We start from the raw sequence: 26,702 nt of genomic DNA on the forward strand, positions 1-26,702 counted from the left end.
TTTTTCAAGGTCAGAAGAAAGTGAGTGGGGCCAGTATAAACCAAGCAGTGACAGACAGTTTATAAATCAGCTTTAAATTCTTTTACCCTGCTTTCTGCTGTAAACACATGGAAGAGTCTGGTATCAGCTGAAGCTATGTCCAGGATGATTAACAAAGGGAAATGAGGTGATCATTGCCTGAAGTATCGCACACAGACAGGAAATTCTGGTGTTTAATTCCAGGTAAGACTAGAAAGTTCCAATTTACAATCCATGAAGCACAGTAATTTCTGCCACCCAACTCTGTTTTTCTAAGAATACTATTTTTAAAGTACAAAACTGTAAAGCTTTTTTCCTATCAGCATCTTCATTAAAAATACCATTTCATAATGACAGCTTTCTGTCATCATTACAAAGACCAGAAGACATATTTAATGGAAGCTTTCCTTTACCAAGCAGCCTTTGCTTCGTATCAGCTGTCAGAGAATGACTAAAACCCATTTGTAACACAGACATGCCCAATTTTAAACAAACTCACAGCTCAGCAATGCAAGACAACACACTTGCTGTTTCTGAGGAAAGGAATTCTAAACCAGCTTCCTTGTTCCTCCCTAGCCCCAACTGCTGCTGACTGAAGCACATTGTACCAGAATGCTAAACAGTTACCATTACTTAAGGATATAAAGCCGTGTTTTGCTATTGCAATTATAAACATAGTGCTGGGGGTGGGGTTTTTGTTGTTACTGTTTTGCTTTTGTTCTGGTGGGGTGTTTGGTAGACATCTTTTTGTGGTTTGTTTTTTTGAGGAGTTTTTTTTAGTTAATTCTAAAACCAGCCCAGCTCAAGATCAGTTTGGGACCATGTTATATAGGTGCACAAACACACCTTGATTACAGTGATATTAGCAGTTTCTGTTTTGGACAGCTGCTGGCAATCTAGAACCATATTTTCCTGGAAATGTGTGCTTGCAGAGGCTCACTGATCCCTGCCACAGCTCACTCTGGGTGTGTTGCTGATCTCACACAGCCAGGATGAGATCCAGCACCACTGAGTGTCCTGGTGCAATGTCTGCAGTGTCTGGTGACTGCATCACCAACCATTAATGAGAAGGAACAAATGGCCTGAGGCTCTTCCTGGATTCCTGCAAAGTTGGCAGGCTTTTTCCTGTCTTCTCTAGCTGTCTGTCTCAGCCTGCATGTAGAGCAAGGGTTGATGCACTTCCAGAAAGCTGACTTCAAATGCAAAAATAATTTCTCTGTTCCACAGTGCTACAAACTGACAAGAGAAAACACATAACACTTCCTAACCAGAAGCCTGCAGAATGGTTGAAAGCCCCTTAGCACAGACTCAAGTGAGTTTGCTTGAACACATACTGTCCATGTTCAATGTGGATGCAGCTGAGAAAGACTCTTGGTTCATTTTCCAAGCCTGTAAAATGTGATGCACAGCAGCAGCCACTTCAAGACTGGTTTTTTCTCCCTGTGGCATCAGTATTTGAAATTATGTTGGTGGAGAGGCACCTCAATGCATCCCAGTTTGATGCCACTGCTAGCAAGAGATGCACAGAGCCTGGAGAGGGTTCACAGTTCAGCAGGAGAGCACCTGAATAGCAGCACAAAGGAATTCCAGCCCAACTTGAATGCCTCTTTGCAAGTATATGCAGCATGCAGAATAAAAAATGAGGTTAGAGATGTGCACTGCTGCAGGTCTGTGATCTCACTGGCCTCACACAGACATGGTGGGATGGCTCCTGTGACTGGAATGCTGGAGTGGAAATGGACAGGCTTTTGAGGAGGACAGAGAAGATGAGAAGGGGGTGTCACCCTCTGTCAATGACCATGGAGCTCGACCTGGGGATGGAGGAGGAGCTGATTGAGACCTTACAGGCCAGGATTAAAGGGAAGGACAAGGCACCAAATAAAGCTTGTTAAAATTCAAATATCACTTCCTCCAAGATCAGGAGTCATGCATCCCAACAAAGAGGAAGTGTGTGAGAGTGGTCACAGGGGTTTTCAGGATGAGGCAAGAGATGTAGATCTGACTCCATATTTCAGAAGGCTTGATTTATTATTTTATGATATATATATTACATCATAACTATACTAAAAAATAGAAGGAAAAGTTTAGAAGGCTAGCTAAGCTAAGAATAGACAGGAAAGGAATGATAACAAAGGCAGCTGGCTCGGACAGAGAGAGAGAGAGCCAGCTCTGCCATGACTGGTCACTAAATCCAAAAACATCCACACGAGACCAATCACAGATCCACCTGTTGCATTCCACAGCAGCAGATAACCATTGTTTACATTTTGTTCCTGGAGCCTCTCAGCTTCTCAGGAAGGAAAAAAACCTAAGAAAGGATTTGCATAAAAAGATGTCTGTGACAGAAGTGAGGCAAAAATACCAGGACACTTTAATGGATGAGTAAGGAGCAAACAAAAAAAGAAGTCTACAGAAGGAGTACAGAGAAATTGTCTAAGCAGTCAGAGATCAGGTTAGGAAACTAAAGCAAGTCCTGATAGAAATAAATCTGGTAAGGGAGGTCAAGGGTAACAAAAAAAAGCTTCTACTGGTATGCGGGTGATTAAAGGAAGACCAGGGGAATTGTGGGCCCTCTCCAGAAGGAAACAGGAGCTCTGGTTATCCAGAACATGAAGAAGGCTGAGGTACCCCATGCCTTCTGCCTCAGTGTTCACTGCTAAGGGCTCACCCACACCACCAAGCTGCAGAGGCAGAGACTGGGAAGAAGAATTTATACAAAATCATGGGTAAAAAAGGGAAAAGCTTGATTTAGGCTTGGCTTATTTTGTCAAAAATGAAGCACACAACAACTTTCTGTTTCATGTAAGGAACACAAACAAGCCTTTGACAGATTACTTCAGATGGAATAAACTTCCTGCTCATTCTGGTAGGTGGGAAGTTTTTAGGCAAGGCCCATCCAGCTTTTTGTCAACTGTGTATGTAAGCTATACAGAAAATCAGCCTCTAGCACACTATTTCTAGGAGGGGAAAATTATGCATAATGTGTAGAAACTAAGGTAAATACAGCATGTTGCTTTTCAAATAAATAACAATCACTCCATCAGCAATTCATATAATCAGTGTGTCTGTAACAGGGCACTTCTGCTTAGCATGCCAGAAATGCTCCATGGAAAAAGGAACAATTCCAAGACTTCCCCAGTCAGTGCTTCACCACTGTTGCCTATACAGTTATGTTAAAAAAATATATATGAAAGAGGAGAGACAGTCTTTGAGGAACAAGATCCAGTAATTTGATCAGTGTTCAGGCAGCATGTGGGAAGAAGGCAGCAAAAGATGCTTGCTGGAGAGAAACTCAGGGACCCAGCCAGGCATCAGTGAGCAGATGGCTCCATCCTTGCAGTGAAGCTGAGCAGTCAGTCTCTTCCTCCTGCTGCTGCAACACTTCTCTGTGCACATCACCAAGAGATGCTGTACCTAAGGAACCCTCAAGCAGACTCTGTCAGCCAGGCAGAAAGTCAAGACTTGCAAAGAACCAAAGGTGCGTCCTTATTTTTATAGTGCTGCATGAGTTTTTGTTCTATACAAAAATTTTAAAGAAAAACTATAAGAATAAATGAATTTTTTAAAAGGGTCTTGGGACTGCACCCATCTCTTGTCACAGTTCTGTTGTTGTGGCTTAACCCCAGCCAGCAGCTCAGCCCCTCAGAGCTGCTCATTCACATCCCCATAGTGGGATGAGGGAGAGAATTTTAAGAATTAGAAAACCCATGGATTGAGATAAAGACAGTTTAATACTTAAAGCAAAAGCCACACACCAAACAAGGAATTCATTCACCATTTCCTATGTGCAGGCAGGTGTTCCACCACCCCAGGAAGCAGAGCTCCAGCAGGCACACCAGTGACTTGGGAAGGCAAATGCCATCACTTGGAATGTCATCCCCCTTTCTTCTTCCCCTAGTTTTATGTGCTGAGCATGGTGCCATAGGGTGTGGAATGTCCCTGTGTGCAGTGGGGGTCAGCTGGCCCAGCTGTGCCCCCTTCCAGCTTCTTGTGCAACACCAGCTGTGGCAGGGGAGGCTTTGCAGAAGTGTAGCACAGAGGGAATGTGAGGAGTGGAAACTACAATTGTTTTGGCTGGGAAGATGCATGTGCACAGTCACACAGCTTGAAGGGATCCATGGGGCTGCTGCAGCTGGCAATCAGACAGAATCCTTCCTGAGGGGGTGAGGCACCTGGGACATGACCTGCTCCAGTGTCACAGGAGTCAAGAGAGCTGCTGATGATCCTGGATTCCACTCCTTTGCCACCAGCTCTGGTGCACACATGCTCTTAATTTCCTTGATTCAAGATAGACAGAGGTGGTGCCAACTGCAATGGTTGGAAAGGAAAGGCCTCCCCATGAAGCAGATGCAGTACCAACAGCTTCTGATTACCTTTAAATTTCCTCCAGTCCTCCTGCTTACTTTAAATTTGTATCTTCTTTGTCTCCACCTTTCCAACAGCAGCTCAATAGACAGAAAAATGGCTGTCACCTCATTTCTTTGGTCTTAGCTGCTGGAATTTACTGGTTCATTCTTCTGTCATGTCGATGGAAGTGCAAATCGTTAATCTAAGTGTATTTAAAACACGGAGCCTTACAGCGTTTGATTGTTAGTGGAGTTCATGAAAAAATCCAATGCACTGCATCCCAGGTCTTCTGCTGTAACTGTGGTGCCTTTGGGACTTTCTCTAGGGACTCACAAGTTCATGAGAAGGATGTGTCATACAATGAATTGAAATTAAAATCTACTGTAAATTGTGGAAACTGAGCATGAGGAAAGCATTCTCACAGATAAATGAAAAGAAGTGTGATGAACAAAAGCAAATGAAAGTGGGATGCTTCTTTGCAGATACTATTCACAGCAATTTGAAAACATCCAAAAAAGGCTGTGGAGCCCATTTTAAAAAGTGACTGGAGGCTGTCCCACAGGAGAGCAGTGAGGAAGCACCTACTGACCATCAGTGGAACTTAGGCTCCTACCTGTGCTTGGAGTTTTGAAAAACAGTTATACCCAGTGACTCACTAACAAAGGCTCTCATTCCAGAAAGCTTCAGGATGCACATTCCCTTTTAGCGAGATTCCAGCACGATGTAGACTCCATTTTTTGGTCCAAGTGTGGCTTTTGATTTGAGCTGCAAAGGAATCTGAAAGAGAAAAGAGCATCTTATGTGCAGTTGTGTTTGTTTATGTGTGTATGACACCCCCACATACAGACAGACATTTTTGCTGGAGGACCAGTTCATACCAGGATCACTGTGGAAGCTGTAAAGTGCTTGTTTTACAGTCAGCTGTGGTGGTGTAATATTAAATAGAATTTACAGCCAGAGGCTGAAGCAGTGGTTACCCAGGAATGCTGTAGATCTGAACAGAAAGAAATTATAAACTCTAGAGCTGGGTGCAATGTCCATAGCAATAGGCATATACTAGAGTGCTGAGATTCTGTGAAATATGTACACATATTCTCACCCTCTATGAATTGTGACATTTTGCCTGTGGCCTTGCCATATTGCTCTCCACTAAGGCAGGGCTGTGTAACAGTCCTTTTGTTGGAAAAATTATATATCTGAAATCACATTTTGCTTGAAACATGCAGTCCATGCCTGGTCTCTCCTTATTATGGAAGTATCTCTGGCAATTTTCTCAAATGAAGAGAAGTCACAAAGGCAAACCAGTTGTCCTACCTAAGACACTGTCAATTCCCTCAGGTTAACAAGTGTGATCTTTAAGCCTCTGCATGTACAAACCTCAGTCTCTGGGCAGGTCTTGAATTTAAACTTCTGCAAAATCCTCAGCAGAGTCATTTTGGTCTCCAACAAACCCATTTTCATGCCAAGGCAGCCACGGGGTCCTGCCCCAAAGGGCAGGTATGCAAAAGGATGTTGTTCCTTCTTGGCCTCCTCTGTAAACCTAGAAGATGCAGAGATGGAAACCAGTTCAAGAAATGCTTTTTGCTCAATTCCATGTTTTAATTTAAATCTCAATTCTGGTTATTTCAATTGATCTTAATAGATAGGTCTTGGGGACTATTGATAGATTATGTCCTGACATCCTATGTAAAAAGATAATTGACTTATGGCCATCAGCCTTTGTCAGGTGGTGGCTTCAGGAGAGGACATGGAGACATGAGTTTTATTTCCAATCTATCTTTAATGAAAATCTCTCATCTCTTTGGATTCAGTTTCCAAGAACTTTGGACTGCTAAGGTCCAGAGAACTCATGCAGGGTAGAAAGAGATGAGAGGTAATACAGGCTAATTGGAGCTTTGGAAAAAAGAATATTGTGTATTTCCACTAATTCCATCCCCATGCTTTGAAAACCTAAATAAGATTGAGCCACTACTCCAAAAAGTACTGTAGAGGCCCCTAATTTGAGATTGAAGGACCATTAATTCATGTACTAAGCACTGTTGCATAATCAGATAATTCTTGCCTTGCTCACCTCCATATATCAGCCTGGTAAACTTAAAATCTCCTTTGTTTTATTCCTACCACCAATTTCAAAATGAAATATTGGGGGAGGGAAAGGGGAAGACTGCAGCTGAATTATTTTATTTCATTTTTTGTTATGCTCTGATTTTATAATTCTTGCTAACATTACCAGCTATACAGTCTGAGCAGAGTGTTAGTACTTACGGATCATTCCTTGGGGAAGGTTCAAAAGGGAATTAATTCATACCAAACAGCACTGTGTGAATCAAGGGCACTGCAGCCCCTACTAACCATTTCACACTTTCATACTACTGTTAAAAGTGGTGAACAAACTATTAAGAAAGCATTTCTAGATAAGCGTTGCTAAAAATACCCACCCCAGGCTTCCAGTTGCTGCTAAGATTCCTCTCCAACAAAATCTCTCACCCTGGCATTGCTTTTCTTCGTGGCCAAAAGATTCTAATGGAGCATATGCCTAGATTTGTTCCAGAAGGAGCATTGGGCAAACCCATCTACACCACACATGTGTTGTCCTACTGGCAAAGATGGTTCTGGGCTGCCAGCCTCACACCCAGTTGTTTATGGAGCAGGTGCTTCTTTTCTTAGTAAACTTCTGAATGTAGTGGTAGCTTAAAATGCATCTGCCCACTAAACAGTTTAAAAATATAGCTGCCCACAAAACTAAATTGTGCTTCCACACAGCTCCACATCAGCTGAAACTCTCCCTGTAAGCTCAGCCCAGCACCTGTAACACAGGGCAGGTACAAAACCACAGCTTGACAGGGTTTCCCTTGTCCACTGAAGATGATAAATGCTCCATGTGAAACCATCTTGCCCAGCAAAAATCAAGGATCCTAACTTACAGACAGGGAGGAAATTCCCAGTGGGAGATGGGGTAGGTTCCCCACTCACAGAGTACCCACACTGTCATTTTCAAGTGAAAAGAGGGCTCTGAACCAGAGAGGAGCTGGATGAGTTTCCCAGCTACAGCCAAGCCTGTCCCACTTCAGAATTTCAGCACCCAGAAAACATCATTCACAGGATCTCATTTGGAAGCAGGTCTGAAAACCTCTGCCCCAGTTCAACCTTGACCAGACCTTGCACCTTCTGTGGAATACACCACTATCATCACTTGTCTGATTTAGTGGAAATAACATGTTTTTATGGTCTAAATACAACTGTGCTCCTCTTGGTGGAAAAGCTGCTTTGGATGAATAGTGGGTGACTGGGGCTATGAGAGAGCAGCAAGATCTGGTGCCTGCAGACGTTGGAGTTCTGTGTCCACAGGCCCAAGTAAGGGCCTCAACCAAAGGGTGAAAAGTATTTCTCCACCTACCTCTCAGGAATGAACTTCTCAGGTTCTGGCCAGAACTCAGGGTTGTGGTGAAGGTGTCCAACTGCAATTTCAATGACAGCTCCAGCTGGAATATGCTGCCCCAGCACCACACAGTCTTTAGCTGCTTCCCTAGTGAATCTGCAACAACATCATGCATCCCAGATGATTAATAAAGATTAAAAATACAGCAGGAGAGATCTGTAAAAGTATCTGTCTTCATCTGACCTAACAATTTCTGGGTAACACTTTCTCATAGATAAATACAACAAGTATTGCTGATGCCAGTGTCTTCTCAGGTTACAATCATCTCCACTTAGAAGTCCATAGCTCCAGCCCAGGTGGTTGACTTTTGCCCTTTTCACAGGAAAGCATTTCTGGTTGTTTACAGTTTTCAAAAGCATTAACTGCTAAACTGCAATTTTATTGCTGATGTTGGGTTTAGATTCATTTTTCTAATGAAAATTGCTGATGAAATGTGTCAGTCATCTCTAATAACAGATAGAAGGAGTACGCTGGTTTGCCTCCAGGAATAAAAGGAGAGTAAATATAGCTTTGAGTTTTTTTGAGAAGCTCCCTCCTGTTGGTGCAGCACCTGAAACTTAGCAAGGGATTATTAGTTATATTAGTTGTAATATTATATTAGTTGTAATATTAGGGCTGAGTGTTCTGCTGCTACTCTAGAAATACAACTAATGCCCAAGCCTTGGAAAAGCACATTTCACATATATTCATCAAAGACAGGCATGATGTTAACAACAAAACTCTGCTGCTTTCTCCCACCCTGTGGTGAGAGGTGACAGAGGTGTCCTTAGGAACCTCATCATGACAAGACTGAGAAAAGCCACCTGCCAAAGCCCAGCTTGGGTCTTACAAAAGATTGTGTGTGGGTGTGCATGTGTGGTTCTGATCCAGATCTTTTGGTGCTTGGGTGGTCACTACAGATCCCAAATCAGCCCAGACCTAGGTGGGTGCCCTGCTGTCTCAGTTGGGAACTATTCCCCACCATCTGCAAGCACAGGGGAGAGGCAATGTGCAGGAACTTCCTTTGCTGCTTCCCACACTCTGCTAAAAAGTTGAACAAAGATTTCAGCTTCAGGGCTGTCAGTCTGGTATCATTACAGAAACACATTCTTTCCTTGCTGTCACCCATCTCCCTTTCTCATAGACAAACAAATAACAGAGGCTCCAAACCTGGAACAAAACACTGGCATTAAACAAACAAACAAACAAAAACCCAAAAAACCAAAAACACTTTGACAAGCTATCCTTCTCATTCTTACATGAATTTGGTGGTAATGGAAACATGAGTTCTGGGGAGAAAGTTCTCTGGATAGTAAGTTCATAAAAAAATATGAAACCAACTCATTTAATAACAAACTTGGCTGCTACTGATTTTTCACTGAACTCAGCATAATCCTTGTCATAGGCAATTAACATCTTTCAGCAGCCCTGGGCTGTCCTATCCATTCCACATCCATCAGAGTAAAAGCCAGATCAATAAACAGCCCTGACAACACCAAACAAAACTTCAGAAGAACTTGTTCTATTCTTGTTCTGTCTCCCATCTGACAAACATGGATTGTTTCCCAGTGATAGAGCCCAAACTCAAAGACCCCTGCCACTTTAACTAGTTTCCACTGGTACCCCAAGTATAACACAGTAAAACCCCATCATCTCATCCAGGAGTAGATATCTCATATTAACTCTCTGAACAATCCTGCAGATGCCCATGAAAAAAATTTTGACTCTCAATCTTGGTGAACATATAGAAGAGAATATGATTTTAAGCTTTTTTCATTCTAAGGTGCTTGCAGTCATGGGTTAAATTTTTCAAAAGCACTCACAGCAAGCTCAGCTTTGGCTTCTTTCCAGTAATCTGAATTTTTCCCTGAGCTTCATGAGAAGCATTGCAACTGGCTGATCTCTTTGAAAAAATTGTATTTCTTAATATTTTTATTTATACTTGTGATAAGTTGGAGCTTTGAGAATCAGTTTTCTAATTTCTTTTTTTGCTTGTTTTCAGTTCATCAATATAGAATAAGTCATGTGTGACTTGGGACAAAACTTTCAAAAGTTAATGGATGTTACCATTATTTAGCTCTATTAGTATAAAGCAGTGCTAAGTGTAAATGGGCCAAAGTTAAACAGAAATGTAAAATAGAGCTTTCAGACTGTGCAACCCTTCCACAGACCAGGGCTCTATAACCAACAGGGCACTGATAGGGATGGGTTTTGGTGTATATCCCCAAAGCCTGAGGCACATGGAAACAGCAGCCTCTGGCTTTCTCTGGCCAGACTTGCTCCAAAATGGCTCCATCCTCTAAACTTGGGGAATGTGGGGAATGGTGAGGAAGCAACCTTGGCCAATTCACTGTAAAAATGTGCTTTAGAAATACCAGATTTTTCCAGCTTTCCTTCAACAGGCTGCATGATATCTTTCAAATGCACAAAGCCGTATTGATGTTGGCACAGAGACTGAGAGACCATTGGTCTTCCAAGAGCAGATTTCCATTTTATAGAGCCAGGGAGCAATCCTGTGTAATCAGAAGGGGAAAAAACCATACCTGAACGCAGGTGGGTACATGCGCAACGTCTCTGCAATCACCATGTCCAGATAAGGGAGTTCTTGTACATTTTGGCAATCAGGCACCATCTGAAAGGGCAGGACAAAAGGAACAATTATGTTTTCTCACATATAAGTGCCAAACTCATCCCAGATTAGCTTTTAAATCATCTATTTTTTCCTGGGCATCTTTCCTGTAGAAGAACTCGATGTCTCATCTAAAACAGTAAATGATAAAATTATACAAAAATGTGGGCAGTAATTAAATGTGTGTGTAACATTCCTTTCATCATCAAAATGCTTTGGTGCACAGCCCAGCTGAAGGTATAATAATAAATCAACTTGCTAGGAAGCATTAAAAGCAGGTCATTACAGAGAGCATCAATAGCTGAAACAGAGCTATTGTTTCACTCATGTACCAAAATCTGCACAGGACCCTTGTTCCTTCCCAAGGGCACGAGGCTCACACTTTGTTCACAAGAACAGCAAGTCCTCCAGTTACTCTTGTTAATGTTGGAACAACCCCTGTGCAGTTCCCAGCTATAGAAATAAAGCAGGGTGCTGGTGCTGTGATGCCTGTGGAGGGGTGGAGATGGCACTGGAAGAGGCTGGAACCCCTATGAGGAACAGTTCACAGTGGGAAATTGCTCTGCTAAGAAGTGAGGTGCCGAGGTAGGGCTCAGATCCCACCTGGCAGGACTGCAGTAGTGCCTGAGCAGAGAAGCCTGATTCCTCCAGCCCCTGCTTAATGCTGCTTAATTTTTCACAATGGTCAGTGCCTGAGCCCACGCCTTCACAATCCTACAAAGCCATTCAGCCCTTGACAAGGAGTGGTGGGCACTAAAACTCCAACAGGGCTGTACCTCACAAGACTTTGCCCTCTGAATGGTAACAAACAGTGAGAGACACCAAACAGCAGCACTGACACGAGTCAGCACACAGAAAAACAGGGAATTTCTTCCAGTTACCTTCCTTGGAAAAAGGGCATCTTCCCTGTTTTATTCAGTGCTCTCAGCAGAGGGCAGCCAAAGTATATCGAATAACCTCATCAGGAAAGTAGAGTTTTGTTTTAAATTAGAGCATCTCCTAAGGACTGACACAGAGTAAATTGCAGAAAAGCACAGACGTCAGACTAGACTAAACCTTTTATGAAGATTTGGGGCCCCTGCCGTTCACAAAGGGGACTGGATTCCATCCTTCCTTTATTTACTACAGCACTTTTCATGTATAATGCATATTTTATTGAATTTTCATGCAAAAACATATGGTACATACTGAAAATACTAAGCAGAGAACAACTCCAGATGGTAGGCAGAAAAGGCATACAATAGAACAAGGATACCTTGCTGGATTAGAGTATCCCACTTATTCAGCACTAAGCCACCATGCACCATTTCACATTAACTGATCTTTTCTAGGAAGGAAATAGATACATTCTATTATCCCCATTTTCTGGCTCAGGAAAGAGAAGCAGAAGCAGAGAAAGTAATTTGCACAGGCTGAGGAGAACCAGTGTGTGTGCTTCTCTCCCAGGGGAAAAGATGCAATTCAGCTTGTCAATAGATGAAGTATTTTGTCAGTATATGACAAATATTATCAATACAGGAAATATGGACTGCACTGACAGCCTTTCAGTGTGGCTTTTATCTTGTGCTGGTGCCTGCTAACTCCAACCTTTGGCTTAGGTCAGTGGTTATCAGACAAAGGACTAGGAGCCCAAGAGCCACGTGAGAGCCATGGCTGACATCTATGTGAGGAGCAGTGCTCCAATAATTCCAATGGCTAAAACCAAAGCTGGGAGAATGATTTTTATCACCCTTGTTTTGCAGAAAGGGATCTGAGGGCAGCCTAATTTTGTGGGGGAAATCAGAAGCAGAGGCTGGAAATGCAGTCTCAAATTTCAGGTCTTCATGGCACAATTGCCTTTCTCCATGCCCACAGAGGTGCTCCACTCCTCAATGCAAATGCATGCTGTGGTCTGCATTCTTTTATTTTTTCTGTCAGTTTTACAATTATCATTCAGAACTTTCCCCTCACCTTTTTATACTGCTCTCCTGCATCTCGTTGAATCCTGAGTCAGCATCTGAGTCCTGTTCCTGCAATCCCTCCTGATTTCATGGACAGGCTGGCTGAGAGAAGAGTTCAGGCTCGGAGAAAATGAGTGGTGGAGCCAAGAGCACACTGAGATGTGTTTGATTCTCTGAACCATGCTCTTTCCACTGGGCCTTCCTGTCTCTCTCATAATCCCCCTACTTACTTCTGGAGTCAATAATTAAGATAATTATATGGTAACCTGATATAATAAGTAGCCACTAAATCAAACCATACATCAACGAATAATATAACACTAAATTATTGGAGCTTTGATTTGCTCTTTCAAATAGCTTCTATACCTTCAGGGGATTAGCAGTTCAGAAAACAAAACAAAAGGTGTAAAACCAGCTGATTTTCCTTAGAAGAAAATTCCTTTTGCTTACATAAAGAAGGAGGGGTCAGTCAAATGGCAGCAGAGTGAACTCTGCTATCATGAGAATGACAGACACATCAGTCATTTCCTACATCTGATGCAATTTAATTATTGGCACTTCCATGCTTTTAGCATCAAAGTAGCTGGACCTAATTTAGTGGTTGTTTGCAAGGTCTGACCTGCAGCTGCGTAAAGTACACACAAGCCAAGCATCTCTATTTAGGAAGGACAGTTTGTTGCTTTTTTTTCTCCTTTCAAAGAAAATATTTTCCATTTGTTTTTCCACTCCCTCTCTTAAAAATATGCCTTTAGCCAAGCACATTTCAAAGAAACATAAATATGCTTTTCTCCCTAAATGTCCCTATTTATATCTATCAACTGCTGGCAGGTTTTCTGGGGTGAAGGTGGTGTTGTGCAAACATGCCACTTTAACCCCCTGAAAAAAAATTGTCTAAATTGCCTTGTACTCAAGATGAGACAGCTTTTTTCACTAAGAAAGATTTCTCTCTTTAACAAGAAGAGATGGGGGGTGTGAGGGAGGATTGCATTTAATAAAACATCCTGTACTTTAATTTTGCAGCCACTGCTTTGCACAGCAGCTTTTTTTATGCTTTGCACAGCCTTGTAGTGTCTTTTCCTGTTGATGTGGAAGTGAAATGGCCATGTAACATCTTGTGGCATTTCTCTGCATGCATGTTTCCCCAGTTTGATTTCTGGGATTCTACCAATCCCAGACTATTCAATCACTTCTGGCATCTAGCTTGGCCACAGACTCTCCTTTAAGATTGACAGAAAATCACAAGCCTCCATTACGTAGAAAAAGATGGGAAATTAATTCTTCCTCCCACAGAGTACCCTGAGGTGAAATACCAGCAGCAATTATAAAATTGCCTATGTGCTACAAGGATGACGCTTGTTTTAATCCCCATATAAACTCCAAGAGAGATAACTACCTTCAGATCCACCTCTGCTTTTCAGTATTGGTTTTAGCATTTTCTAGGCAGGCAAACCTATTTTTTACCACCGCCCTCAGTTAACTTTTAATTCCTCAATGAACAGCAAGGGAATCCAAGTGCTGACAGGAGCGGTCTGGCCAATCTCTGCTGCAGTTTGAGATGTTACTGCTCCCAGTTGCTGGCTCGTCTTTGCTGGCTGTGGTTGGTGTCACCACAGCCAAGTCAGCAGAAGGGAACATATGCCTGCACCTCAGTTGCTTCCATACAAGGTCCAGCATGAACCCATCTTCAGTGACAGCTCAAGACGAGTCACTAACTCTTCCCCAAAGCAGCTGATGATCATCCTCCTCTACTGCCTCTGTTTTGGGAATGGTAATTCAAAGTACACATCAGTGAATAACAGATTCCCGCTTATCCTATTGGCCATGCTCTAGTGATGCTCAGCATCCAGAAATGAAAAAAAAAAATCAGAGAAAATTTTGTGCAGCTGACAGTGTGATGTGCACCTGAAATCAATTTAGAAGCAGAAAAGCCTGCCGAGACCACATTCCTCACAAGGAGCACTGCTGAGTCATGGCCTGATACTGAACCAGCTGAGGTTTCTGAGAAATTGCAATCCAAATCCAATGTCTCGTGGGCAGGTGTGGCTGTGACAAAGTCCAGGTCAGAGAGATGCCATGCAGATCTGCTTAAGCACAGATGCAGATCCATGAGTTCCCTGTGTAAGCATAGCTACACATGGGCTGTCCCCCAAAATGCAGCCTTTGGAAAGCAATAGGATAGGAGAAAAGAAAAAAAAACCAGCATCGCCCCCAGGTACTCTCACCCAACTCCCTTTCAAATTGCCAAAAGGGCTACTCAGACCACAGCCATTCACAAAAATTTCAATAATGTTTCTTGAACCAAGGCTTACAAAGCTGCTGATAGATCAAAGAATCTGCCTGTGGTTTTGACCTCTCTTTGGTCACCTCCAGGAGCTGCTCATACTCTAACAGAACTAGAGCCTGTGTGCCTCACTTGGCCTCAGAGAGGGGGAAGAAATGCAAGAATGTGAAGTACAAGAAAGTCAAATTAGGGTTACCCCATGACACCTTTAGCAACAACCCTGTCAGGAAAGGAAAGGTGAGAGACTCAAAATGCAGATCAATGATAGAAAGGGGTGGGATGGTTTAACATATCTGTCTTTAACTTGCTTAAAGCAAGCTTGTCTTGTGTTTGACCACTTCCATGACAACATGCTGGAACTCCTGTAAAGCACCAACCTAAAGCATCCCTACAATCTCAGGCACCAGGACAGGGACAAAGCCAATGAAGTAAAATTTCTTACCTTCATCCCCAGAACTTGGACCAAACACTTAAAAAATGCTTAAGGCATTCCTCATGCAATACTTACTGCAAATTCCCCTCCATGTTGTCTGCACCTGCCAGGTGAGATGTGTCCCTCAGCCAAGGCACCAGGCAGAACCAGCCCATGCTGCTCAGGAAACAGGACTCTGAAGCTCCATTCTGAGACAGATCATGGCCTTAAGATAGAGCAAAGCCTGCCTAAAATCACCAAGTGTCTGTTGGCTACTTCCAGTGACAGAGACCTACAGAACCTTCTAGCAAAATATTAAGCCCTTGACTACAGAATTGAGAACAAGGTTCAGGAATAAAAAATAGGACAACAAGCCTGATTTCCAGAATTTCCAGACAAAGAGACTTTCTGAGCTTCCCAGCACCTCTCAAATCCTTGAGCACACCTTGGTAGCACTAGAGCCTCTGCCATCAGCATTGCTTTTTTACATATTCTCAGAAATCAACATAAAAGTTCTCAGCTCCATCTCCTCTAGCATCTTTCCCCAGAAGCAAGAATAAGCTATCCAAACCATGTACTCCCAAGACTTCCATTTATTTCTTTGTTCCATGCAGATTACCTGCCACCTCTTTCATCTGCTTGGGTTGTTATTCAAATGGAATTTTGTCAGGCTCTGACTCCCACCCTTGGTGGCTGCTCACTGGGTTTGACAAAGTTACTTTGCTCATTGAGGCACATCTCAAGATGTGTCAACATTCAGTGCTTCGGACACCTCAAAACAAATTCCTCCCAGCTCCTCCTAAAGACTGTGAGTGCCAGGTAAATTTGGTCTTACAGCTTTTTTGTTCAAATCACCTGCCAGTCACACTCATCTCTAAGACCACCTCTTTCTGGTTCACTGCCATACAAGTCAACTGACCATTCACAGAGGAAGGTGCTGATTTTCAGGCTGGGTTCAGAGCGGGTGGGAAAGGCTGGAACACCAGTTTTGCACTGGTAACCACATTACATACAGACCTTGCAGCCAAATTCTCTCCATTGCTTTGGTGCAAATCCATGCAGCACCCTGGGGCTGTAGCAGTGTAAGGGAGAGGAAAATGAGGTCCTAAGCATGCATCAAAGAGCCTCATGGCTCTTTCCCCACCAAATAGTGCTGGAGAAAGAGCCAGAAGGTATAAGGTTACACCAATGTCACTTCACTTTAATGTTACTTTGCTTTTTGACTCAAAGAGTTCAGCTCCTGACAGAAGACAGACCTACACTACCGCCAGTAGCTTCCACGGTGCTAAATGAAGGTCTTTGTAGCATCACTGCTCACAAGGAGACTTCTGTGAGATAAAAATACTTCCTGAAACTGAACAGTGTCCCAAAGCCAAACAGATAAACATAAAAGCTGAAACCAAAACAGTCAGAAATTCTCTTCCACCTACATTACTACTGACACATGGTGATCAGCAAGAACAGAACGCGTGCCATCAGGTAGAAGATCCAGAAAAAGGAAAGTCAGGAAAAAAGAAGAAAATCTCTAAGGAAATACTTTATAAGGCAAACTACGAATGAAAAGAGTGGAGAAAACAATCTGGTTCTATTTAGATTTTGTAAATTTGTTAACTTCATGTAGTCTCAGATTGCCAAGAGAAGTGTGTGCCCTCGAATCAAAATTTATTAAATAAGTGAGACTAGATGCCTGGAGTGCTCTGCTGTCACAAAGTAAGGTGCAGCTCCCCAGTGTGATGATACTGCCAGGCCAGGCAGTATTTCATACTCCCACTATGCTAATTTTTATTTTACTTAGGCTATGTGGGGAAGAGTACCACCCCTCTAGAAGTGGCTCCCTACCTGTATACAATGTGTGCCTTGCTCCAGCTATGTGTGATGTGGTATAATCCCTGCCCATGCATTGCAGCAGGCTAAGATCATCAGAGTCACAGAGACTGCCTCTTTCTTGCCTCCTTAAAAAACACTCAGCCCCCAGGAAATCTGCCCCGGGTTCTCTCCACAGCCCACCGAGGCTCCAAAGTCTCTCTTTCTACACTTGTCTAACACAATCAAAATTTCTACTTGGGTGGCAGAAATGCTGAATGGTGAAGGATCCCGGTGGGAGGGAAGCAAGGAGGAAATTAAACAGGAGAAAGGACTGCCAGAGGCCCAAAAGGCTGAGAAAGAGAATTATAAAACTGGGGTAGGTCTGTCCGAAGGGCATGTCACCAGTCCAAAGCGCATTAACCACTGAAGTTCGTGCAAGACTTAATCCTTCCTGCTACAGAAGTGTCCCTTGATGGTTGCTGCAGATCTACAGGAATAAAGAGGAGGGATTTTTTTTTCCCCTCTCAGTAGACATTCATGGTATCACATAAGAGCCAGATGATTTAATTTAGTCATTCCTGCTCCAGCTGGTATTTTCTGTATGGAGGTGACAGTGCTTTAAATTAGGGCCTTGCATATAAAAGGCCCATGTGTTTAGTTTAATCAAATGTTTATTTCCTCACGTTATGTTTATATTAAAAGACATCAGCATGAATTTTCATGCTGCAAACAGAGTCTATCTTATGGTCTACGCACTAAGGTTGCCTTTGGTTGTTCTTCATCTCTATGGCAGCCTTGTGGACTGAGAGGTGACTCAGCCCCAGGCACGCAGTTTGGGGAAATATGCTCTGGAGAGCACTGTCCAACCTATGAGAAGATCAGAGCTTTACTCAAAATAAATTATTTCTGTAATTCACCCTTCTTGAGCCAGTGGCTGCTTAAGTCACTGGCTTCAGCAATTGCTGGATGAGACCTTCTCTGAATTAGTAAACAGGAAAACATTCGTAGCAGAGAAACAGCAATATTCTCTCATCACTCAGCATAATTATCATTTGTCCCGACAAGGGCAGGTCAGTTTTAATACCATACAACATTTATGCAGTGCCTGATGCCTTGGAAACATCTAACCCACACTAGGTGCAGTAGGACAATAATAAGACTTTGCTTTTCCATAGTTGTTTTTCCCCTGAGGCTTGTGAAGCATTTAGCAAGCATTAATTAGTTGGTCATCTTCCAAACGTGTGTGTGAGGTGCTCCTGGTAAATAATCCCTCCCCTACACACAAGGGGCCAGCAGAGGTGCTGAAAAATGATACCATCAATTTACAACCTTAAGAATTGAGCACCCACCAGCTCAAGTCTTCATAACTAGCCTGATTTTTATTTTTCAGCCACAGTGTGACTCCTGTTCATAAATTAGCAAATACTGCTCTGAGTGCATAGACTTAAAGTGACCAAAAAAGAAAGAAATCCATTGCACGGCATTTAAATAGGACTTAAACAAAAAAAAGCCTTGTTTGCTTTCAGCTGCCAAAATCATAACTCAAGGTTCAGCCTGTCCTTGAGAAACTGATGGTACTAAAAGCACAGAATGTAAAGAAGTGCTGCTGGTTCCAAAGCTCCAATTCCTTGCCATAGACTTCTGCCACTCCTAATATCCTAATACAGGTAAAATTTACTGCTAAAAGTCACGTCCAGTCCTAGCACTCCAAATTTTGCCTTTCTACAAGGCACAAAGGCAAAGTTTGCTCCTGTTTGAACTTCTCTCAGTTTAACTGAAAATATGAAAAATGCACAAAGAAAGGGGAAAAAAGTATTTTCTAACCAAAGCTATTCAGTGCCCTTTCCTCTTTTGCCCCCTCTGGAAACCTCTGATTGCCCTGGGTACAACAAAGCAATTTACAACTGGTATGTGAAAAAATTTGATAGCACTTGAAATGGCTTTTGTGTTTTCTTCCTCCAGTGCGTGAAGAAGATCTCTGAGAAAAAACAACACGACTTGTCAGCCCAAAATGCACTACCCCAAGCTCAGTGGGGAGCTGGCTGTGAGCAGGGGATCTGCTACCATGACACTAACATATGACAAACTTCTCTAGAAGTTCTGATAAAGCTGTCTGCAAAGAATAATCCTGGCAGATGCCCATTCAAGGATCTCTCTCCTTTTATTCCCTGACTGTCCATCTGGGAACACAAAAATTTCCTTAAGCCTGTTCATGCTTAGATTTAGTGAAGCCATCGCGGTGTTATGTTCTGCTGCTGTTTTGTGTCTTTGCTCCCCTCTATCCTTTGTAGATCAGCATGGCATCTGTCCATCTGTTTATGATTTACTTCTTACAATGACTTGGTCCTGATTACACTGATAAGCACAGTAGGTTATTTGAGGGCCAACTGGACCTCTGTAATGACACTCAAACTGTACCCAAGTTGTGGGAATGTTTCCAAGCAAAAAAAGGCCAGTGGAAAAACTCCACTGGACCCTCCCCAAGGACAGCCTTCCTGTCCTTAAGCTCAGGAAATAAAACACAAAAGTTATTTTTTTATCTGGAATTCTTTTGCAGTTATCAGTGTCCAAGTGATCCACTAAAACTGAAGAGATGACAAGAAAATAAACTGAAGCCTGGGCCTTTCTGACATTTGAAGATGCATATTTGAGAAGAGATCATAAAGAACAGTATTCAGCTCAGGAGGCCACCTGTTCCATGGTCTCCTTTAGCACAGAGGCAAATCCCTGAGTTAGGGGACCTGTCCCCACGTGCAGGAGCTGGGGACACAGCCTGGAAAGTGCAGCTGTTTTTGGGGGGCACCATGTGCTGCCAGGGGTAGCACAGCCCTTCCTCGTGTGCTGACTCACTGGCCCTCGTGAGCTCATGGAAACAAGGGGGAACAAAAGCACAACTCAAAGAGCTGCAGGATGAAGTCACAGGGTCAGCAGTGAGAAAATACAGAATGCATTTGTAGTCTGAACAAGGTCATTTCCAGCATGTTTTAGGATGATATAAAGCTTTACAGGGAAGGCAAATGGAAAGTATTGCTCACGATTTCTTCTGCTTTATGAGTAAGCTGCTTTGGCCTTTATTTATTTATTACCTCACAGTTCCACAATGGTCCTGGTGTGAAGACCAATTTGCTGTTCTTTCTCTCTTGCTTCTCAAAGATATTTTTGCTTCTTAAACCTGACCTTGTCTCAGTGCCTGGCCACATCACTAATTTACCTCTGCATTTCCAAGAATACCCCTATTTTTAAAATTTGCAACACCTCACTTCTGTGCTGTCATTTCACTTACCATGGCCATGTTACCTTAATGCCCAGTATTTTATCCTTTATTCTTATTTTTCAAAGCTCAAAAGCATCAAGTCTCAAAAGTTCTGGGGTACAGGAGAACCTGGCCAACACAGTGTCAGCCAGCCCTGACAGGGAGGCCCCTTGGTCTGGACACCACTGAGCCACAAAGGTGGCACCCACAAATTAACACATTTGATAGAAATATTCAACACAAAAGAGTGCTTTTAAGCCAGAAAAGTGCATAAAACCTATTGTTCTGCAGGGGGTTCACTAGCAATTTTACCCATACAAAATACCTCATAAAGGATGGTATACTCTGCCTTTTTATCATGAATTGAGGCACAAAGAACTGTAGGTATGCATAGATGGGCTAACTTGTGGGGAGGGATTTTCTGAGTACCAAGACAAAACACAGCTGTAGGCTTTTTCTGTAAAGGGCCTGTCACACACACGAGAGCAGCTAGCATATTACCAATCCTGATTGCTCAAACATTATGAGAAAGGCCCCAACATACTTTGAAATTGGCTGTAAACCACATGAGATTTATGACAAATAACAGTATTTTGAACTTCATATGCCTTCTGGCTTCTGAACTGGGACTCGTGTTTTCAGTCTTACCTCTTTAACTAGAAACCTTTTCTCCTTTTTTTTTTTTTTTTCCTACTGGTTGTCTCTTGTTTTAATAATGAAATATGAGATTCTGGTTATACACCTGACTTCAGTGTTGAGTGATTTGAGAGAATACAAAACAAATAACAGAGACTCACAGCCTGATGGCAGGATGCTGGTAATATTCCATTTACTAAGCACCACGAGCCATCCCTGCCTGCCCTTTGGCCATCTGCTGCTAGCACTCAGCTAGAATCATGCAGACTTTTTAAAAAGAAAGAAAAAAAATCTATAAGACCAGGAACTTCATGTGAATAAACATCAGACAAGCACGAGCTGCCCCTCAGAGTACCCACAGTACAGTAGCACACATTTTGGGGGTGTGTGAGGGGTGTTACTACAAGAGGGGCCTCAAGGATTAATCATCCAATTCTCTTCTGAAAATGCCAAACTTGGTACCTTGGCAAAGCTTGACACAGAACGAAATTGAAACATGCAGACAAAGTAATTGGGGGGAAACTGTGCTGAGTTTATAAATAGCATTTTGTTTCTGCTGAGCACTGGGGAGGGAGGTGGGGAAGGGAGGAAGTGAGGGGGAGAGAGGGAAAAGAAAGATAAATTTTGGTTGCTGCTGTCAGATGAAGATCCACTTATCTATGGCAGAAGCCCAGACAGCTGCATGACTCTAAATGAAGAAATTTAATTAAACAGTAAAAAAAATTAAAATTAGCAGGAAAAAAAAAAAAAAGAAAAAACCCAGGACGTCTTCCTTCTCACACCTACCCTGATGTATAAATAGAGACTATGTGACGGATGAAGGGTGCTTATTATTTCTTTGACTTCTATGTGTATAAAGAAATCTACAATACTCTCTAGTGAACCAGCAGGATGATCAAAGAGCCAACGGCATGTTGCTGCTATTCCAACTTTGCTGCTCTGGTTTAAACCACACCGTGCAACATTTTGGCAGCCCAAGTCATAGTCCCAGACATATAATACTTATTTCACACAGAAACAAACAAAAAAATCCCCACCAAAAAATCCTGGGGAAAAGTTGGCTCAATTATGAAAGGAACAATTTTGGAAAGCAGATTACTTGGGATCATATTTTGCCAGAGCTACACCTCTCATAAGAAATGTGCTGATAAAAACTGAGTGGATGTGATCCCCTTTTGCTCCCCTTGCATACTTTGACCTGCCTTCTGCCAGCACAACTCAGAGCAACCTCACAGCTTTTCCTGCCTCAGCTCCCAAGGTATTTGCAACACAGCTCAGAAGAGCGAGAGCATCTTACACTTCTGTCCATATCCACTGCTTTTGCTCACACATTCACTTGCTACTTCACATTATGGCACAGTAAGAGAGATTTGTATTTGGCCTTTCTTCATGTGCATGAACACATGTGCATGTGTACTTTCTGTAACACATCCACCTATTTGAAGCAGCATAAAAATAACTAAAATACATATATATATTCTTCAAGTCTCAGAAGATTCAAAGTGTCACTGCTGTGAAGTCAGAAAATTCATTCCAAGTCCTATTTATCTAGGTCAGGATGTGGGAAGACTTTTTTTGTGCTCTGCATATGCACGTCACCGCTTTTGCTCCTTGGTACCGCACAGGCTGGGAGCTGCAGAGCCAGGGAAGATGACAGCTTGCTCCCTGCTTCCAGTGGACTTGATAGAAAATTCCTTTTTGTGTTCCTTATAATGGAGTCTTGTCTCATTTTTGCCACTAGAGATGCTTTGGTCAGTATATTACAAACACCATGCTGACAGTGCCTATGTGTAGTTCTGCCTCAGTGCCACATCACCACTGGCTCTTCTTTAAAGCAGAACAGAAGAGCACCCTGCAAAGCAAGGAACAAGCTAACAAAAGGCTTCATTTATCTCCAGCTGATACCAACATGACAGTGGGAAACACAGGGTCAGATTCCAGGCACATTATTGCGACAGCAGGAGGAGTGTGGGGAGTAGCCCTTGTGTGGAAAACCACAGGGCCTGCTAGCAGAAGGTCAAGTCCTGACGCAGCTTTCCAAGCAGATTTGGGGAAGTCTTTTCCTCTCCTCCACCACTCTTAATAAATAAGACAGATAAACCCTAATCATGTGGATACTGCTGGCATGCTCAAAGGATAGCAGCATATGACGCTCGTGTTTAAAGCCTGATCATTACATGGTACTAACAACAAATCCCCTGCTCTTAAAAAAAATAAAAATGTCATGAGTGAGGTAAGCCCTGGAAGATAATACTGATATTATACAAAATAAGGGTAAATCCTGAATGGAAAACAAAATTGTGGACAGATTACTAGAACAGAAATTTTACACATCCTTTCTGTGTAAATAAAGAAGTGAACTTAATCTGCCATTAAAGTGTTGCTTTACAATGTGCAATTGGTGGGGAAAAATGGTTGTAATGTGTGTTGTACACTTACCCACACACCAGCAACAAACCAGCAAAGGAGCACACTCTTTGCCTACCTTTCCATGGAAAAAATAGCAATTTAAAGTTTAAAGGATCTGCACTCAAGATCTGTGATGTCCTTGGGATCCAAACAGAGGCTGGGATCCATGAGAATTCTCCCTGCACCTCTGCCATCTCAAATGATGAATTGGGAACCATGCAGGGAAACTACTGCTTCTATTAGACTTGTGGAAGAGGAACTGCACCAAAACTGCTCCCAGAGCAGACACCAGGATGGGTTCCTGCAGCCAGTGTCAGGATGCAGAAGGCAGGCTGGTACTGCTCTCATGTCCCTTGCTCCCCAGTACCCAGAGGGTTGGACACTGGGACAAGGCAGTGCCACTCCACCATGTGTGGTGCTACCAGCACATCTCTGCTCTGTCCTGGATGGTGCTTTTCCTATTTTAATATTTTTTCCATCAGGCATTCCTTACTTCATTAAGGGGAGTTATTAATCACGTGTTCTAGGAGTGGTGGGTTTTCCCTTTGAGCCAACATTGCCATGGTGAGGGATGGAGCTGGTGTTTGGTTGGGGCTGGAGCACTCCCTGCTCTCTCAAGTTGAAAGATAGCTCATGTTCAGAGGGCTGTGCACAACCAGGCTCCACAACAGGCTCAGCTTGGTGGGAAATGAAAAGGACATAGACTCTTCTGTCAGCTTGACTTGGTCTTAATAATGTTTAAATATCTGAAGGTCACTAAATTAGAGTTCAAAAACTCGACACAAAGGCCTCTCTCTAAGATTATCTAGGTTTGCTGAAGTAAGACAACAAAAGAGAATAAACCAAACAGAGCAAAACCAACAGCAGCTGCTGCTGAAATGTTATTCTTCTCATTAAGCCTATATGCTGAGCCTATAGAGGAGGCAGCCCTTCCTGTCTCTCTTGCTGACAGTTCAGTACCAGGGCACAAAGGCAGGTCACTGTCCTTGGCGATACAGTAAACAAAGATAAGAGCTGAAAGCAACAGAATATTTTTTTAACCCTGATAATTCACTCAGCATGAATTCCATTGTGGAGAGATTTATTGTTTACTCAGAACTCCTCAAAAGAGCTCCTTGAGTATGTGCTGGACACAAAACACACATTTCAGCTGAAAGCACTGGCTAGGCCTGCTCAGGGCATCTGCTACCTGTCCCTGGACTCATGTGTGGGAAACATTACTGAACCTGCTGGGAAAATGCAGCCCCAAACCTTTGCCCAGACCTGCTTGCTACCCTGGGCTAGGAATTTAAACAGATGCTTTCAACGGGCAGCCATGCTCATGGAAATGCTTTGTCAAGATGCCAACAAAACAACACATTGCTTTCCTTTTCCACTTGCAAAATGTCTGCAGCAGAGCAGCACAAGAGTGAAAACCATTGGAATATTATCTCACACTCTTAGAAAAAGAAGGATCAGTCCTCTCTCTGCCTGGCCCAAGTCAAACTCCCCATTGCCTTCCCTCCCCTGCTCATTTCCCCAAATGCAGACACATCACACCACTACAGGAGGAAGCAGGAGCAGACATCACCACTGCCAACAGCAGAGACTGCCTTATCTCCTCTGTGTAATGGCTCAGCAGCCTAAAGCACAGAAAGGTTTAAACATTTGCTGATTAGGAGAGTGGGGCATCAGATGAGAATTTGGGAGCTGTGAGTGCCGCCACAGATTAGGCCATTTAATCCTGCCACAGCTCCCCTTCCCACTTGGGAAGCAGAAGTAAAACCTCTCCTGCTACTTGCCTGGGACCTCTGAAAACTGCATTTGGTAGTCTTGTCCCAGGAATACCAGGCATAATTGCAAACCCAATCAGATTAGATTTAGGCAAACTACCCTCCAGAAGAGTATAGACAGGACTGGACGAGCAACTGGGGATTTCTCACATTTGACTGTCCCTACTTTTTCATAAGATCTCTGGGTTTCAACAGAAACAGCAATCTCTTTTCAAGGAGGACACAAGAAGGTTTGTTGAAATGCTATTTTTCAATATGTGTTTACTGAGGACATTCTAGGATTGCTAGAGATGGATTACCTATAGCCTTGGGCTGAGCTATAAAGTGGATTGTGAGTTTAAAATGTTTCTTTTTCCTTTTGTGAAAGAGCTGTTAGGTTGGCTGTTGCTGAAGTTTCCAACAGTGTTCTTGGGCTTAGCTTTTGTAAACTGATCTCAGCTCCAAAACCTACATTAGGTCTTCTCCATTCTGACCAGCCCCTCTATATTTCTCTGAGCAATTAAGAACTCTCTTTGGCTCTTGCAACACTGCAACACCCACAGGAGGTACATGTCCATATTCCTCTGGTGTGTTTTCAGATGTCCATATTCCCCTGGTGTGTTTTCAGATCCCCACTACTCTTGCTCAGTGGGTACCAGTTGCTCTATTTCTTGCAGCAGGCATGTACTTGCTCTTTTTCAGCTGTTCACAGAACCTCTTTTTAGCAGCTCTCTTGCCAGATAATCTGGCAACTCAAAGTACAGAAGCGAGTTCTGTTATCTGTTCCAAGGGAAGTTTTTCCAGGAGCACTCAAAGATGCCAAAATCATGGACGAGTTGTTTACAAAGGTCAGTACACACTGCACCAGCATGCCAACCAGCTTCTGATACTCAGGTCAGCCAGGGTTTATCAATGTAAGTAGTGGATCTTGTTGGCTGTAGGAAACTCATCTCATTGAGCCCAGCGAGCCCACAAACAGGAGCTGAGTGGCTGTGGAGTCCTGAAGAAAAGAGCAGTAAAATTAAGCCATTCCAATGTATTGTTGTGGTCTCATGGAAAAGGGGAGATATGCCAATCTATGGTGATCACACCCAAAACACACTGGGAATCTTATCTGCTGTCTCCTACTCCTCATTCCAGGTGCTTGAGATGAGACAGGGACCCTGCATCCTGTGCTATCTGTGCAGCATGCAGCATGTTTGTGTTGATATGCTGTCTGATTTCTATCACAGCAATATGATAAATTTGTACAACAACAGGGGTGGAAGTACACCTCACTTTCAGAGTTGGAGGAAAATTCAAGCAAGGTCTACTAAAAACCACTAGATAGCATAATAAATTAGAAAAACTCCATGTCAGCACAAGCACACTTCTAGTGACCCCTTTCCGTGGACCAACTTATCCCAACAGAGTGAGGAGAATAAACAATATTACCAGGGAACTGTATCTATGCTATGGCACATCTCAATGCAGATATACAATAACCAAAGCTGGCTACAAGTGCTGGTGGAAGAACCAACCACACAGGGCATCTGTCCTTTGTAAATGTGAGGCTGCTGAAAGCAGCAAACTTCACATCCAGATATGAACATGGAACACATTACACAAACAGGTAGGAGCCCTTGCTGTTATCAAGCAGAATTGCTCCACCAGGATCTGCCTGTTCTCACGGATCAGCATTGGAACGTGTGCCCATGCCTTGTCTGTCATTCCTCTTTTTAAAAAAGAAACAAAACTAAAAACTTCAGGGAAACGTCTGAAATAAAACATGGTAAATGGATTGATATAATTTCTTCAGCTTA

At 42.9% G+C, this 26,702-nt stretch overlaps 2 protein-coding genes across 12 annotated transcripts in view; both read right to left on the reverse strand.

The window, feature by feature from the left end:
• SPIC (Spi-C transcription factor) overlaps positions 1-3,820 on the reverse strand; it is a 49,723-nt gene extending 45,903 nt beyond the window's left edge. The window contains exon 1 of the mRNA XM_064737359.1: positions 3,794-3,820. The gene's annotated coding sequence lies outside the window, so the exon portion shown is untranslated. The remainder of the gene's footprint in view (positions 1-3,793) is intronic.
• An 809-nt stretch (positions 3,821-4,629) lies between these two features.
• The window catches only part of TBXAS1 (thromboxane A synthase 1), a 237,370-nt gene continuing 215,297 nt past the window's right edge, over positions 4,630-26,702 (reverse strand). For all 11 annotated transcript variants that reach the window (XM_064737262.1, XM_064737271.1, XM_064737289.1 and 8 more), the window contains 4 exons: positions 10,327-10,415; positions 7,763-7,900; positions 5,743-5,905; positions 4,630-5,142 (listed from right to left, as the gene is read on the reverse strand). In XM_064737262.1, the coding sequence (XP_064593332.1) occupies positions 5,068-5,142; positions 5,743-5,905; positions 7,763-7,900; positions 10,327-10,415 (465 nt within the window). In that variant the 3' untranslated portion in view covers positions 4,630-5,067. The remainder of the gene's footprint in view (positions 5,143-5,742; positions 5,906-7,762; positions 7,901-10,326; positions 10,416-26,702) is intronic.

Source organism: Zonotrichia leucophrys, chromosome 1A, assembly GCF_028769735.1.
Source record: "Zonotrichia leucophrys gambelii isolate GWCS_2022_RI chromosome 1A, RI_Zleu_2.0, whole genome shotgun sequence".
Classification (NCBI taxonomy): domain Eukaryota; kingdom Metazoa; phylum Chordata; class Aves; order Passeriformes; family Passerellidae; genus Zonotrichia; species Zonotrichia leucophrys.